Genomic DNA, 14,029 nt, shown 5'->3' on the forward strand with positions numbered 1-14,029 from the left:
TGAACCTGGGGGCTTAGTCCTGTGACCACTTCTCTATCACACTTACTGGCTTGATGATCTCGATGGTCTGTATTATCAATATGCCAGGGACTGTAAGTTTACAGTCTAGCTGTTTATCTAAGTTTATCTCTAGCTCAGATCCACTCCTGAATTTGGACTCCAATCGTTTTCCGAATGTCTACCAGATAGGCTTAGCATGTCCTAAATTAAACCTGTGTTTTGCCAAACTTATTCTACTCAGTTGTCAAACTTTTACTTCTCCTTGCTCTGCCACAAACCTTGGGGTCTCCCTGAATCAGTCTCTCTCTCACCCCATGTTCAGTCTATCAGGACGCTGTCTTGGCTCTTATTTAAAGAGTGTATCTTCTGCTACTACCCAGATCTGAGTAATCATGAACTACCCAGATCTGAGTAATCATGAACTCCTTTCTGTGTTACTGCACTAGCCACCCTACCTGATGCTTTCCCTTCCTCATCCCCCTTACATCTTTTCTTTACACAGCAGCCAGAGTGATCCCTTTACTTTCTATCTAGCATAAAAGCATTACCACAGCCTCGAAGCCCTGCTCTGCTCCCCTCACCCCCTTTACTCTCACAGCCACTCTGGTCTTTCTGCTATACCCCAGGCTCACCAGGCATGTTCAAGACTCAGGGGCTTTGTATTTGTCTTCTGTCTAGTTTCCTTCCTTTAGATATCCACCTGTCTCACTGTTCCAGTTTCCACTTTTTCTGTCACCCTATTTAAGATCACTATTGTGTCCCAGACTTTCCAACTTAAGTTTGGAAACACTGAAAACTGAAACGCTCATTGACTTGGCTTATCTCATTACATTTAAATTTGTTGAGTGCAGATAATTTTGTGTATTTTGTTCACTGATGTTTCCCAGCCCCTTGGCATACAGCTGAAGCTCTCTGTCGGATGAATGAATGAACTGGATACAGGCGTAGGCAATGGAGTAGTTGGCATGACACATTAGCATGGCATGACACATCAAGTTTTAGTTTGAGAAACTGCACGGATGAAGGGATAAGGAAGCCGAAAGAGGCCTAGGCTTCAGGGTGCAGGCGACGACAGAGTCTGTTTTGGATATATTAATTTGGAGATGTTCATTAGACGTTGAGTAAAGATACAGATCAGTAAGCAGTTGGATACCTAAGTCTGAGACCCTTTAGAGTAAATGTGGGTGGCCATCAGTTTGTAGGTGGTATTGAAGTCATGAAACCAGAGATCATCCAGTTGGAGAGCAGAGAGAAAGGAATGAAGCCCAAGACCAAGTCCTAGATTATGTCAACACGCAGGGGTCAAGCAGAGGAGAGGGAATATCAGAAAGGCCTGGAAAGTAGTGAGGCTGGAGGGAAGCTAAGAATACAAGTCACTGAGGCCAAAAGACTTTTGTTGTAAGTGGCAAGACCAGGGAGGCCAAGTATAAACAGGGAGGTGATCACCGGCATGTGAGGCTAAATGTCAGTGGAATAAGAACAGAAGGTGACCAAAGAGGATGGAGATAGAAGTGAAGACACCAGCTAGAATCCGTTCCCTGAAGTTCTGCTCTGAAGGGGAGCAGACAAGTGGGTGGTCGTCACACCCTCCGCTGTCCTTACCCATCACTCCTACCACTCACCAATACCCCACTCACTTTTGCACCCTTCCTTTCTGGCTTTCTTTCTCAAAAACCTGCACTTGGACAAATCTTGACAACCTCCCAGAACTGGAAACCACTGGGCAGCCACTGTCCATGTTCTCACTTTCTTTCGTTCTTCTGCTGCTCAGGTCCATGGATGGCCACCATAGCCATTCCCTTTTCTGTCTCTTTTCCTTCCCTTGCCCTCCCCTGACTATCATTCGGGCAAACTTCAGTTCTGATTAAACCAAATTTTAGCTTATTTTATCCTTTATCTGAGGAGCTAAATGAGGCTGTAGAAAACATACAATTACGCTGACCAGTCTTGTTTTAAATTTACAAGAACAATTTTCAAGCAGGTCTTTAGGAATGCCCTGCAATCTACTGTGGCTCCCTGGTGTGCTGACTTTCCTATTTTACAAGGTGAATTACCTCACAGCTACATTCTCTCATCAAGCCTCCAGAACTGCCTCCCACTTTCTGTTGATGACTCTTTTTAGTGTACTGAGAAAACAGAAATAAAAAAGACCACCTCATCCTCTTGCCATGAGATCTACTAACCTACCCACATCTGTGCCTACTCTGCTGTGATGCAAAGGCCCGTGCTTTCATTTGTGCACAGACCCACTACCATCCATCTCCTCTTTGGTGGGATTTTTTCTCACACAAAAAACTGCACTATTCTGCACTAAAAAAAAAAAACAAAAAAACAAAAAAAAACTTCCCTGGACTCAAATTCCCAAGCACCAACCAATATCCCTGCTTGTACCTTTCAGTTCTCTGGAATTCTTATCCCAGTTTCTGACCTAATCCTCCCCTCCCCTACCCAGGGTTTAACCCAGGGGCACTTAACCACTGAGCCACATCCCCATCCCTTTTTTATGTTTATTTGGAGACAGGGTCTTGCTAAATTGCTTAGGGCCTCTAACTTTGTTTTTTTTTTTTTAATTTTTTATTGTTGGCTGTTCAAAACATTACATAGTTCTTGATATATCATATTTCACAATTTGATTCAAGTGGGTTATGAGCTCCCATTTTTACCCCATATACAGATTGCAGAATCACATCAGTTACACATCCATTGATTTACATATTGCCATACTAGTGTCTGTTGTATTCTGCTGCCTTTCCTATCCTCTACTATCCCCCCTCCCCTCCCCTCCCCTCCCCTCTTCTCTCTCTGCCCCCTCTACTGACATTCGTTTGTCCCCCTTGTATTATTTTTCCCCTTCCCCTCACTTCCTCTTGTATGTACTTTTGTATAACTCTGAGGGTCTCCTTCCATTTCCATGCATTTTCCCTTCTCTCTCCCTTTCCCTCCCACCTCTCATCCCTGTTTAATGTTAATCTTCTTCTCATGCTCTTCGACCCTACTCTGTTCTTAGTTACTCTCCTTATATCAAAGAAGACATTTGGCATTTGTTTTTTAGGGATTGGCTAGCTTCACTTAGCATAATCTGCTCTAATGCCATCCATTTCCCTGTAAATTCTATGATTTTGTCATTTTTTAATGCAGAGTAATACTCCATTGTGTATAAATGCCACATTTTTTTTATCCATTCATCCATTGAAGGGCATCTAGGTTGGTTCCACAGTCTAGCTATTGTGAATTGTGCTGCTATGAACATCGATGTAGCAGTGTCCCTGTAGCATGCTCTATTTAGGTCTTTAGGGAATAGACCGAGAAGGGGAATAGCTGGGTCAAATGGTGAGGGCCTCTAACTTTGAACTTATGATTCTCCTGCCTCAACCTCCTAAGCCACTGGGATTGCAGGAGTGTGCCACTGTGCCCGGCCCCATGTTACTGTATAATACAATCTCTCCCCCAAAGTCATTCTTTTCCCTTTTTACTGCTTACTTTTCCCACCAGCACTTTTACTTAAATTATATGCTTACATGCTTGTCTCCCCTGGGAAAACCTAAGCTTTGAAAGCAGGAGTCTTTATGCAGTTCCATCCTTACCACCTACCAGGGCACAGCCACTTGATTAAGTGGTTAAATTATAGAAAAAAGATATTTGAAAGATATTTGTAAAATAAAGATAAAATACTAAAGCATATTTTATGCTGGTGGGAATAACCTTATAGAAAAGAACTTATTCATGCAGAAATGAGTGGATAATAAAGAAGCCAAAATATACAGATGTAAATACAGGCGTAGTGGTGGAATCGGAGAAATGGAAGAAAATGAGATAGGACTTGGGATAAAATCTCCACTAGTTATTTTTTATTTTTTGCAGTACTAAGGATTGAACCCAGGGCCTTGTACATGTGAGGCAAGAGCTCTACCAAATGAGCTAAATCCCCAGCCCTCACTGGTTCTCTTTCTAACCCTTGGAAGCCTGGCCTGCAGAGTCATAGGAGTTGTGTTCTGAGAACACACCCTAACTTACACCTTACTTTTTGCAAGAAATTGACCCAGGTTCTAGGGTTTATATATTTCATGATATAAGAGGCTTCACAATAAAACATTTTTGCATAGCTAAAACATTAAAACTCCAGGGTGATTTAAAAAATAAAAGCATGCCTATTTTTTTCAAGTATGGAAACTAAGAATGACATTTTCATGAGTGCTTCTTTCTCTTTCAGGAACTATGTGAAAAACAACATTTGTTTTATGAGTCATCACCAAGAAGAATTAATGCCAACACAGCTTCAAAAAAGAAAACCCCAAGAGCAGCTCCTGGAGTGTAAAAAGCTGTGTGGAAGGGGACAACCAAAGCAGCTTTCTCCAGAGACCTAATGGCCTCAAGGCCTTAGGAATGCTGATACAGGATGAAAGCACTACCAGTGGCATATTTACCCTCCTCTCCCCACGCCCAGGTTTTTATTCAGTGTCGTAAGCTATTTTTAAAGGGACACCTGAAATTATAGACTTCCTTTAATTCCCTCTTCCCCAAAGGAATCTCAAAAGGTAGATGAGATACATGGCCCTAATTTTTTTTTTTTTTTTGAGCAAGATATCAGGTTAAAGAAAATACTGGCTGGTTCAATACTTTCTCCTTCACACCGCAGGCTTTTAAAGACTAAATCCTAGTAAAGAGATCAACCTTTGCCTTAAGCTATGTATGGAGGCCAGTTGCAGCTTTATTATTCAGAAACATAAGTGTTCTGGATCCAAGCTTACATTTTTGCCTACTAAGATACTATTTGCACTGGGTCTCATGTAAAAAAGAACCAGGACACGCAATGTAGACAATTTAGTTACACACGTGTTCTAGATTAGGATAGGCTCCCGGCTAGGATTTTGTGGTAATTCCTAGTTACAGTTCTACAAGAATAAAGATTATGGGAGCTTATCTTATGAATTATGAAGTAAAATTTAATGCAAAATATACTACTATTATGACTTTCATGTTAATATAAAATATTAAAAGAAAATTCTGTGTAATACTTGAGAAAAATAAGCATTTTCCATTTTTTTAAATGATTAAAGAGGAAAATTTTAAAATCTTGGGACCATATTTATTTAGAAGTAGCTATTAGTAAAACACCAGAAAAGGAATCAGTCCTTTAGGTTATTTATCTAAATCTCTAAGCAATTAGGTTTATGTTATTAGGTCAAACCTATAAATTTTCTCCTTGGAAGACTCTCATAATTTTTAGTAATCCATGGTTTCCTGCAATTCCTCCCATGTCTCAGGAATATCTCTACCTCAGGTTATGGCAGAGAGGCTATAAATGATGCTGACGTTCAGAACAATACAGACATAATAAATGACATTCAGAAATTAGGACAATTCCCTATGTTCTTCTCTGTGATGAAACAAGAGATGGCCAACCAAACCAGCAAACATCCAGTGGGTTTTTTACCCAACAGTAATGAATTGCTCTATTCTGCATTTCTCCAGTTGAATTTAAGACTAGATAAGGTATTTCATCAAGAGAATTCAGAATGAAAGAAAATCCATAATAAAGAATCTAGAACCACTTAAGTAGAAACCCATTAGATTACTAATATAAACTATGGAAGACACACAAAAACTTTTAATGCATGAACAACCTAACTTGAAAAATAATTTTTAAAAATGATTGATCATAAGAGAATCCTACGTATCAAAACCCCAGTATTTAGCTAACAAACTGTCCCAGTTTGATAAAAGGTACATGATCTACTAAATTCATTTAAAAAGTGGGAAAGACTATAAATCTATATAAATAGTAAATCATTAATATCAAAGACTCAGGAAAATGACTAAAAGTCTGGTTCTGAGATGTACCATCTAAATTAAAAGTTGGTAGGAAGGAGCAAAATAGATATTGATTCCCTCATATGCAAATTAGAGTGTGCTTTTGTTTTGGAACAAGAAGGCAAAATGTGTTCTGCAGTTTAACTTAAGAGTTACATGCCAGGATTTTAAAAATACAAGTCAGGTTTTCATGTTATCTTGGTTTTGTTTGTTTTTTTCTAAGCATCACAGATTGTTTAAGGTATTTTTTTTTTTTTAAATTGTAACGTAATTCCTTTCAAGTTCAAACACCATTTATACTTAAGCTATTTCTTGGTTTAGCCATTCATTGCAAATGGGCAGAAAATAAACCAAGATGGTTTACTACTTGTGACTTCAACTTCAGTGTCTTAAACATTCTCTTACATTTTCCTTTTATCATCCTGAGTCTGTGAGCAGGCCATTTTGTCTTCAGATTCATTTTTACCCAATACCTGTCCCCCACACCCACCAAATGAAGCCTTTTGGTTTTCAAAAATAAAAAGGGGGTAATACTTATAATTTGTATGTATATATTCACAGCTTTTATTTATATAAAAAATGTACAGTACTTGTGGAAAGCCAGAAGACATCAGACACACTTGCTTCTTCCCAGCTTTGTCATACTTAGTGGATCACCCACAAACACTGCCAGGTGGTGAGCATACATGTAGCAACCTAAATCCAGACTTGTTCAGGCTAGCTTTCCTCTCCATCAGATAAAGCATTTTCATTTCTACTGATCTGCAAGGTTCTCAAGTCATCTGAATACTGAAAATGTTAAATTGCCTGGATCTGCACCTTAGTTGTATAATTCTTTCCCCCCTACTCTTTTTTGTGAACACTGCAGGACAGTTTACTTATGACTGTTTATTAAAACTAAGTGGAAAAATCTCAAATTTAAAAAAGTCTACCTATAATTCTTTCATCTAGTAATATTCTTTGTATTTATGAGTTTAGCTATCCTACTGATCTTGAAATGAAGCAAATAAACACAAATGTAGGGGAAAAAAAGAATAAAATTCTAAAACACACACTTGAATCTTTCATAAGAAATAAAGTATAAAAGTTAGCTTTTGCCTCCTACATTTGAGGGAGTGACAGGGTAGGGGAAGGCTTTGAGAGAAAGAAGATAAAAATAAACAGAAAATATATTGTTCAGTGCAGTGCTTAAGCTAGGTTTTCAAGGTTTTATAATATGGTATGGAAAATGTACTGAACATGAAGGTTCAGATGTTGTAAGATTTTACAAATGTTTCAAGACATTTTGGTAATTCAGGTTTTCGGGACACTGTTGGAATACTGATTTTACTAAATTTCTACCGAGAAGCTGATTCAATTCTACACAGCTGTATTTCTTGGTAAAACCACTGTTAATTATGCTAAACTCCTAAATGTAAGAAGAGTGCAACTGCAGACTGATCGATCCTGTGCTACCATTCCAAGGCTCAGGGTGAGCCAGGGGCCACTGCTTCATAAACACTTATTTATAATAATTTTAAGCATTGCAATCCTATACACTGAATTGCCACTCTTTAGCTCCATTAAATAAGACACAGTAAAGGGAAAGACATAACTTGCAAAATGGCTTTCAAGTTCAAGTTCAACTATATTATAATTATACTGTGGCACAGAGGCAGCTTGTGGGCACTTCTTGTTAAAACTACACAATGTTATCAACTTCTGACAGGACTCTTAATATAGCCTTGAGCACCAAGAACCTTAATCACTTCCCTACAACTACAGAGTCTCTTCAGAATAACAAATGTAACAGATGAGGTACCACCCATCACAGCTTCTTTCTCATATTCATCTAGTGGGAAAGAGGCTTCTTTTTTAAAAACTACAATTTCTTAACTCTTAAAAGTTATTTAACATTTTCTATCATATTAAATTAGTAACATAAAACATTATCCTTTATAAAGTCCTACCCAGTTCCCTAGAGTATATACAAGTGTTTACTTCTAATCCCCAAGAAAAAAATTTCCTATTTGTTATTTGGTAACAGAGCATGAAAAGATACTTTACACACACAGCATATACATATATATATATATACAAAATACACTTCAAAAATAAGCTAACACACTTTAGCCGAAGTCTAAACTTGCATAGATTAAAAAAAAAAGAATTATGAATACAATTTTTGTTAAAATAGAAAATGGGGAATAAAAGTTACAGAATGGATATGAATAAAGATCTTTTCCAAACTTTTATTTGTGCACATTCAATTGAAAAAGATAACTTTTACAGGTTCTTTGGTGCCCATATTCAGCATACAAAAATGTAAAAGACTATTCACAAATAAAACACATTAGCTCAAACTGGAAAAAAATTACAATGACAACAATAAAACAATTTAAGGTAGTGCACATTGTGACAGCTCTGCTTATGGGGACATGAGAATTACTGCGAAAATAAATAGAATGTCCTTTTGTAAAAGCAGCAATGTCATGTCTTGTAAACTTCCTTTTTATATTACAGCAAAGTTTGAAATAAAATCCAAAGGGACTGGAGCTTACACTGTAGCTGTGAGTGAATAAAAGAGTCTATTTCCTCAATTACTGTTGGTCCAGTTTTCCTTTTGCTTTGAGTCCAATGTGCAGCAGGTTTTAAAAGGTGCTCAGTTAGAGATTCTAACCAATTAAGTGATGAGTTATAAAATTTCTTTCCTGCTTTCAAACACAAATGGGTATATTTGTTCCACAGCAGTAGCCACAGCCTTTACATTGGGCCCTGAAATGAACACAATTGAAAAGGTTGAGAAGAGCTGAGAAGCTAGGAAATACTGATTTTTCAGTTAAAAATATCATCTACTTTAGAATATCAAATTCACATACATCATCATACAAACAACCACAAAAAGAATCAAGAAAAAAATTTTAATAAGAATCAGAGAACACAATTTTTTGTGTGTGCATAATTAAAAGAAATCTGAAATATCAAATGTGTTATTCATTTTGTTTTAGGGTACCAGTATGAAAAGAAGTAAAAATAAACAAACAAAACTACGGAGGAGAATAAAAAGCACAAAAATATGCACAGGGAAGAATAATACACAGAACTAGACACACACTATCTTTTTTGGTTACTGTTTTCTGGCTTTTGGTTAGACTACAACTGAGACTCAGAGGAATATGGAGGAACATAGCAAAGTAAAATAAAGTTGCTATTGAAATATTGGCTTTTTTATACTATGTAGTCTAAAATTCCTCATAAATTTACTACTACTTGGAATGCATTTTTATTACTAATTTGGTCCCTGTAACCTCAGAGTTTATCCAAATCAATGAGTGGGGAAGGCAGTGAGGTAATGCTACATATAAATTAACCTGTACAGCTCTGGAACAACTTTTAAAAATATAATCTTTTATTTATTTAAGTAGCTAAAAACAAACAAAAAAAAGGTATAAAAATATTTTCACAAAATTTCGAATAAAATGGTTTCACCAATGTATAATTACCCATTTTGAAAAACTGTGAATATTTACAGATCCACTCATTGTAGACTCTGAAGGTTTTGAACATATCTTGTATTGGTCTCTTTTCTGACTCACCTCACCTCACCCCCTCCATATAGAATAGAACTTTCCTCACAGAAACCACTCAGAAGGTGTTTCACTGAATTGTTAACATTTCACAGGATATTCCAGGTGTCCATGTATATTGCATGGTAATTAACTAGGTCGACTGTATTCAATTTGTTGTTATATTGTCTAATTGTCCATCAACTCAATAAACAGATTTTTACATATGAGTTGTTAACTCTATACTTAGCAGGACTTAACAGTACATTGTGGATATTCTTAGAAGTTCAGGCTCCAAAGTATAGAAACAGATAGCTGAAAGGGAACAAACAGACTTGTTCTCCACCACCCTGTTTTTAAGATTCAGGCAGGATCCTGGCAATTGGCTTTAAAAGTCCCCAAGGAAGATGTGAAAACCCACAGATGGTCAAAATTAAAATTTACTTGTTAATGTTTCTCTTCTAAGAATTAAAGGAATAAAAAGCCATTTTCCAAGACTAAAGAATTGTTCCTCAACTCAATTTTGCCTAACATGCACCTACTGGCTCTCATGCAATGCCTCTGCTTGATTCACAATCACAGCACCTTTAAGAATCATCTTGTATGCTAATGCTGCCCTTTGACATGTTTGCTAGTCTCCCAAAACTACTCCTTCCCAAATACTTGTTTTAATTTCAAAAGATATAACAAAACACATGTAACAAATAGGTACCAACTATATTTGGATATTCTAATTATGTAAAAATCTCTATGAAATTCAGAGACTGGGTTTCTCTTTGGTATTTTATAAGATATCATAAATTTAAAAAAATACTATGAAGATACATATTAGAATGTTCTTAAAAGCTCCAATCTGAAAACTAATGAAACGCCTATGGAGTACATTCGGACATTGGATTCTATACAACAATGAGAATGAATGATCTCACTAAGATAATGGAGAATGAAATTAGACACAAAACAGGATATAAAATGTACAAATAGTACAAAAGGAGGGAAGACTTATCTATAAGGTAAAAAGAAGACTTAGGGCTGGGGATGTGGCTCAAGTGGTAACGCGCTCGCCTAGCATGTGCGGGGTGCTGGGTTCGATCCTCAACACCACATAAAAATAAAATAAAGATGTTATGTCCACCGAAAAAACTAAAAAATAAATATTAAAAAAGTCTCTCTTTAAAAAAAAAAAAAAAGGTCAGAAGACTTACTGCCCTTGAAGTGCAGAAGTAGTGACTGAAAGGGGACAAATTAGACATTAATTCTATCTTAGTGTACACATCTCTTATATTATTTGGTCTGTAATTGACAAGTTTGGTTTCAATATCACACATTACCTGTTACTGTGATACTTCCTGTTGAAAAAATCTGTAATGTAGCTCTTAGAGATTTTATCCGATAGCACACAGCAGGATGAAGTTCAGGTTCATAACTACATTTTAAAAATGCCAAAATTAATATGAATATTTACAGTCTGATGGGTAATCTCAAATTTTTAAGTTATCTTGATTCTTCAAAGACCTACCTGGCATGAGGTCTATTGTTCTTTGTGAATTCTGGCAAACGGATTTCAAAGGGCATGTTACAAACTGCCAAAACATTAACAACCTTAAAATCTGTAAATATTACCTTTGGGAGAGAAGTGAAACTCAGTGAATTATTTTGCAACAAAAGAATCTGCTCATCATGGCACTCTTTATTAACTTTCTACTCTTATATAGAGAACCAAACATCCTGAGCATGAATTTAGTATTATAAGTTGTTTAGTATTAAAAGCTGTAATTCAATGAAAGAAAAAAAGCTCAAAAACTTCATTTAAAAAAATAGTAAAATCTGAGATATCTGCATGATTAAAATGGCACATTTGAGGATTTTTAAATCTTGTATATAATTTGTTAATTTAAATGAGACAGTTTGAACTATCAAAGAAACAAGAATAGTAAGGAAAAAAATTAAAGCAAGAAATAGTAAAGAAAAAAGTTAAATTAATTCTTCCTTTTTAAAGGAGTCAAAATGGAAAAGCTGTCACTTTAAAAAGTCAGTAAATGGAGAGATTGTACATTGGATTCCAAAGGTCAGATGTCTTTCTAATATTCATTAAGGTAAAAAGACATTTCCTTGAATGTAACTAGAGGTTTATTTTCCTTGGGGGCTAGAATGATACACTGTTTTTAAAAAGCTGGGTTTGCCCTCAGTGTTTCTAATGCTATTCTAAGAAAAGCAGTTCCCAGGCTGAAAATGTTCTCTTCACATTAATAACTTCAGCCACTCCTACCAACATCTTGAATTGTTTCATCTCCTTATCTTTTCCAACATTCCTCCTAAAACCACAATTTTGGGTGCACTGTCTATCCTCCAAGTCAGTATTACTTACACAAAGCAGTAGAAAGCCAGAAAAGTGTCAAATGGCCTCACTATCACATAGCTTCACCTTTAGACTTCTACTGCCACTCTCCTCAAGTGCCAGCATCCCCCAGACCCTGCCCCACTCCCCACCCCCACTCCCCACCAGCAGTTCAGCTCCTTCTAAGACTTAAGGTCATCAGAAAGAAACTAAACTTCCCAACACTATAAACATCCAAATCCCAAACAGCCTGGCCCACACCTTCAAGGACTATTTCGCCCTTCTCTTCCACTTAGTCATCATTTGCAAGTGACCTAGCAGGTTCATAATAAATAATAATTTATTTCAAAGTTTTGTTTGTACAAATATTTGAAAAGGCCGACAGCAATAAGCCTGCTAACCAGTGTGTCCACATCACCAGGGCCTTGCAGGTCTCAGCTCATCATTTTGACCTGGCATTTTTGACAATTAACTTGAAAGGGAACAAGTTTCTTTATAGGAAAGGAGATTAGGAAAAGCCAGGATCTTTTTAAAATATCCACACAGCCAAGTTTTGCTACCAAATTTTCATGCTGAAGGGCAGTATATAAAACTCAGAAAAAGTCAATCATACGAATTCTATTTTACAAAAATAAATCCTTGAATATTTGCAGTTTTGTGTAATTTTTGAAAATGTTACCTGAAAACCTAATTTCTGCAGACTGCGGGCTAAACGTCTGGCACCAAATTTAGCTTCTTCTTCGCTATGTTTTAAGGAAAGAAAAAGACCAAGTTACACAGGAAAAAATACTTCACACTGAGGAACATAACCAACTTTACATAGAACTTTGTTTTTAAGTCTACGAAAAGCACCCTTTCCATGGGGGGAAAGTAAAAAATAAAAAACTAAGAACCCAAGAAACATTTACCTTGTTGCTCCAGTGCAAATGATTTTTCCTGAGGACCAAATTGTAGCTGTAATTCTAGGTTTTCTAAGCTTCATTAATACTTTCTGAAAAAAAATAATCTGATTACCTAATGATTGTTAATTTTCATGTATGGTTCTATTTTGTATAGCCATGCCAATGTCTAAGTATTATTCCAAGCTTATTCAAAGTTAACTTCTCTCTAAATCACCCAAAATGAAATTTAGTTCAAGACTGAATAGAGAACACAATTAATCTCATTAAATATTTAATTAATTAAAAAACAAGATCTACATAAATCTCTCACTACATACTTGGTATCAACAAACTATAAAAACATAAACAGTTCAACTCTTTCTACTCTAGTCATATCAATGGAACTTTCATGGATCTTTTAGAAAGGAAAGTGTGAAACATTGCTCTAGTATTTTAGCATGATGACATGGAGAGATTTTTTTTTTCTAGGAAGGTTGACTGAGAAGTTTTAGGTGATGGAGAAACTGGTGGTGAGAAACATTTAAATGCAATATAAACTCAGTCCAATGTTTCTCAGTCAGTCAGTCGTGTATGAAATTTTATAAGGTATTTTATTTATTGTCATTTTTGGCAGTTTTAAGTCTCTCCAAATTTAGTAATGTTCTAATTTGATAATATTGCCTATGACAAAAAAACTAAAAATGTAACTAGAGTTTTAAGGAGACATGCCTGATTTATTATATTACTTTATCCCAGTAAGCATTTATTTCTTTCTTACACATAATAATGGGCATGTAATAAGTATTTCCATAAATGAAAAGTTAAAATGAAAATTTAAATTTACATATTATCTTAGACCTTAATCCTTGACCTATTAATTCAGACTGTGTAAATAATTTTGTTCTATCCCAGACCTTTAAATGCCTTTTATATATAAGGAATCTAAAATTACATTTCTCGCTCTGACATTTTTCTTGCTCTGAAGATTTCAGTGAGGAGCTTGAGTATGTAACAGGCATCTCAACTCTAGGATGCAATATAATGTAGTGATGGGTACCATGAAGCAGAATAAAGCAGGGCTACAAATTAGAGAACAGTGAAGGAATAGGTGTTGCCATAGATTGATCAGGGTCGGTATGGAAGTCATGTGTGGTGAGAGATCAGAATGCAGTGAAGATACTGAGGGAAGAATGTTCCAAATGTAAGACACAGCTTCTCCAAAGCTCCTGATGTGCAAACATCAAAAAGTATATATTAGAGCACTATTCAAATATAATTAAATTTAAGTACATTTGAAATATAAAGGTCCCTTTCTTCAGTTCAAAGACATTGAGAGATCTGCCTGTTGAACAAGCTGTAAGAACACTAAGGAAACACATTTTTCTCCCTCTCCATCCACACATGCCTACTCCCCCAGCCCTAGCCTAGATTCTAGAGTTGAAATTGCAAGAGAA

At 36.1% G+C, this 14,029-nt stretch overlaps 2 protein-coding genes across 3 annotated transcripts in view; one reads left to right on the forward strand and one right to left on the reverse strand.

Moving 5' to 3' along the window:
- The window catches only part of Slc2a12 (solute carrier family 2 member 12), a 51,407-nt gene extending 46,055 nt beyond the window's left edge, over nucleotides 1–5,352 (forward strand). For both annotated transcript variants that reach the window (XM_027938504.2, XM_071613009.1), the window contains one exon: nucleotides 4,211–5,352. In XM_027938504.2, the coding sequence (XP_027794305.2) occupies nucleotides 4,211–4,364 (154 nt within the window). In that variant the 3' untranslated portion in view covers nucleotides 4,365–5,352. The remainder of the gene's footprint in view (nucleotides 1–4,210) is intronic.
- Nucleotides 5,353–8,016: 2,664 nt separating this feature from the next.
- The window catches only part of Tbpl1 (TATA-box binding protein like 1), a 31,047-nt gene continuing 25,034 nt past the window's right edge, over nucleotides 8,017–14,029 (reverse strand). The window contains exons 3-7 of the mRNA XM_027938517.2: nucleotides 12,603–12,685; nucleotides 12,374–12,437; nucleotides 10,876–10,979; nucleotides 10,688–10,782; nucleotides 8,017–8,565 (exon numbers count right to left, since the gene is read on the reverse strand). Coding sequence (XP_027794318.1) covers nucleotides 8,486–8,565; nucleotides 10,688–10,782; nucleotides 10,876–10,979; nucleotides 12,374–12,437; nucleotides 12,603–12,685 — 426 coding nt within the window. The 3' untranslated portion in view covers nucleotides 8,017–8,485. The remainder of the gene's footprint in view (nucleotides 8,566–10,687; nucleotides 10,783–10,875; nucleotides 10,980–12,373; nucleotides 12,438–12,602; nucleotides 12,686–14,029) is intronic.

The sequence above is a fragment of the Marmota flaviventris genome, chromosome 6, assembly GCF_047511675.1.
Source record: "Marmota flaviventris isolate mMarFla1 chromosome 6, mMarFla1.hap1, whole genome shotgun sequence".
Taxonomy (NCBI): Eukaryota; Metazoa; Chordata; class Mammalia; order Rodentia; family Sciuridae; genus Marmota; species Marmota flaviventris.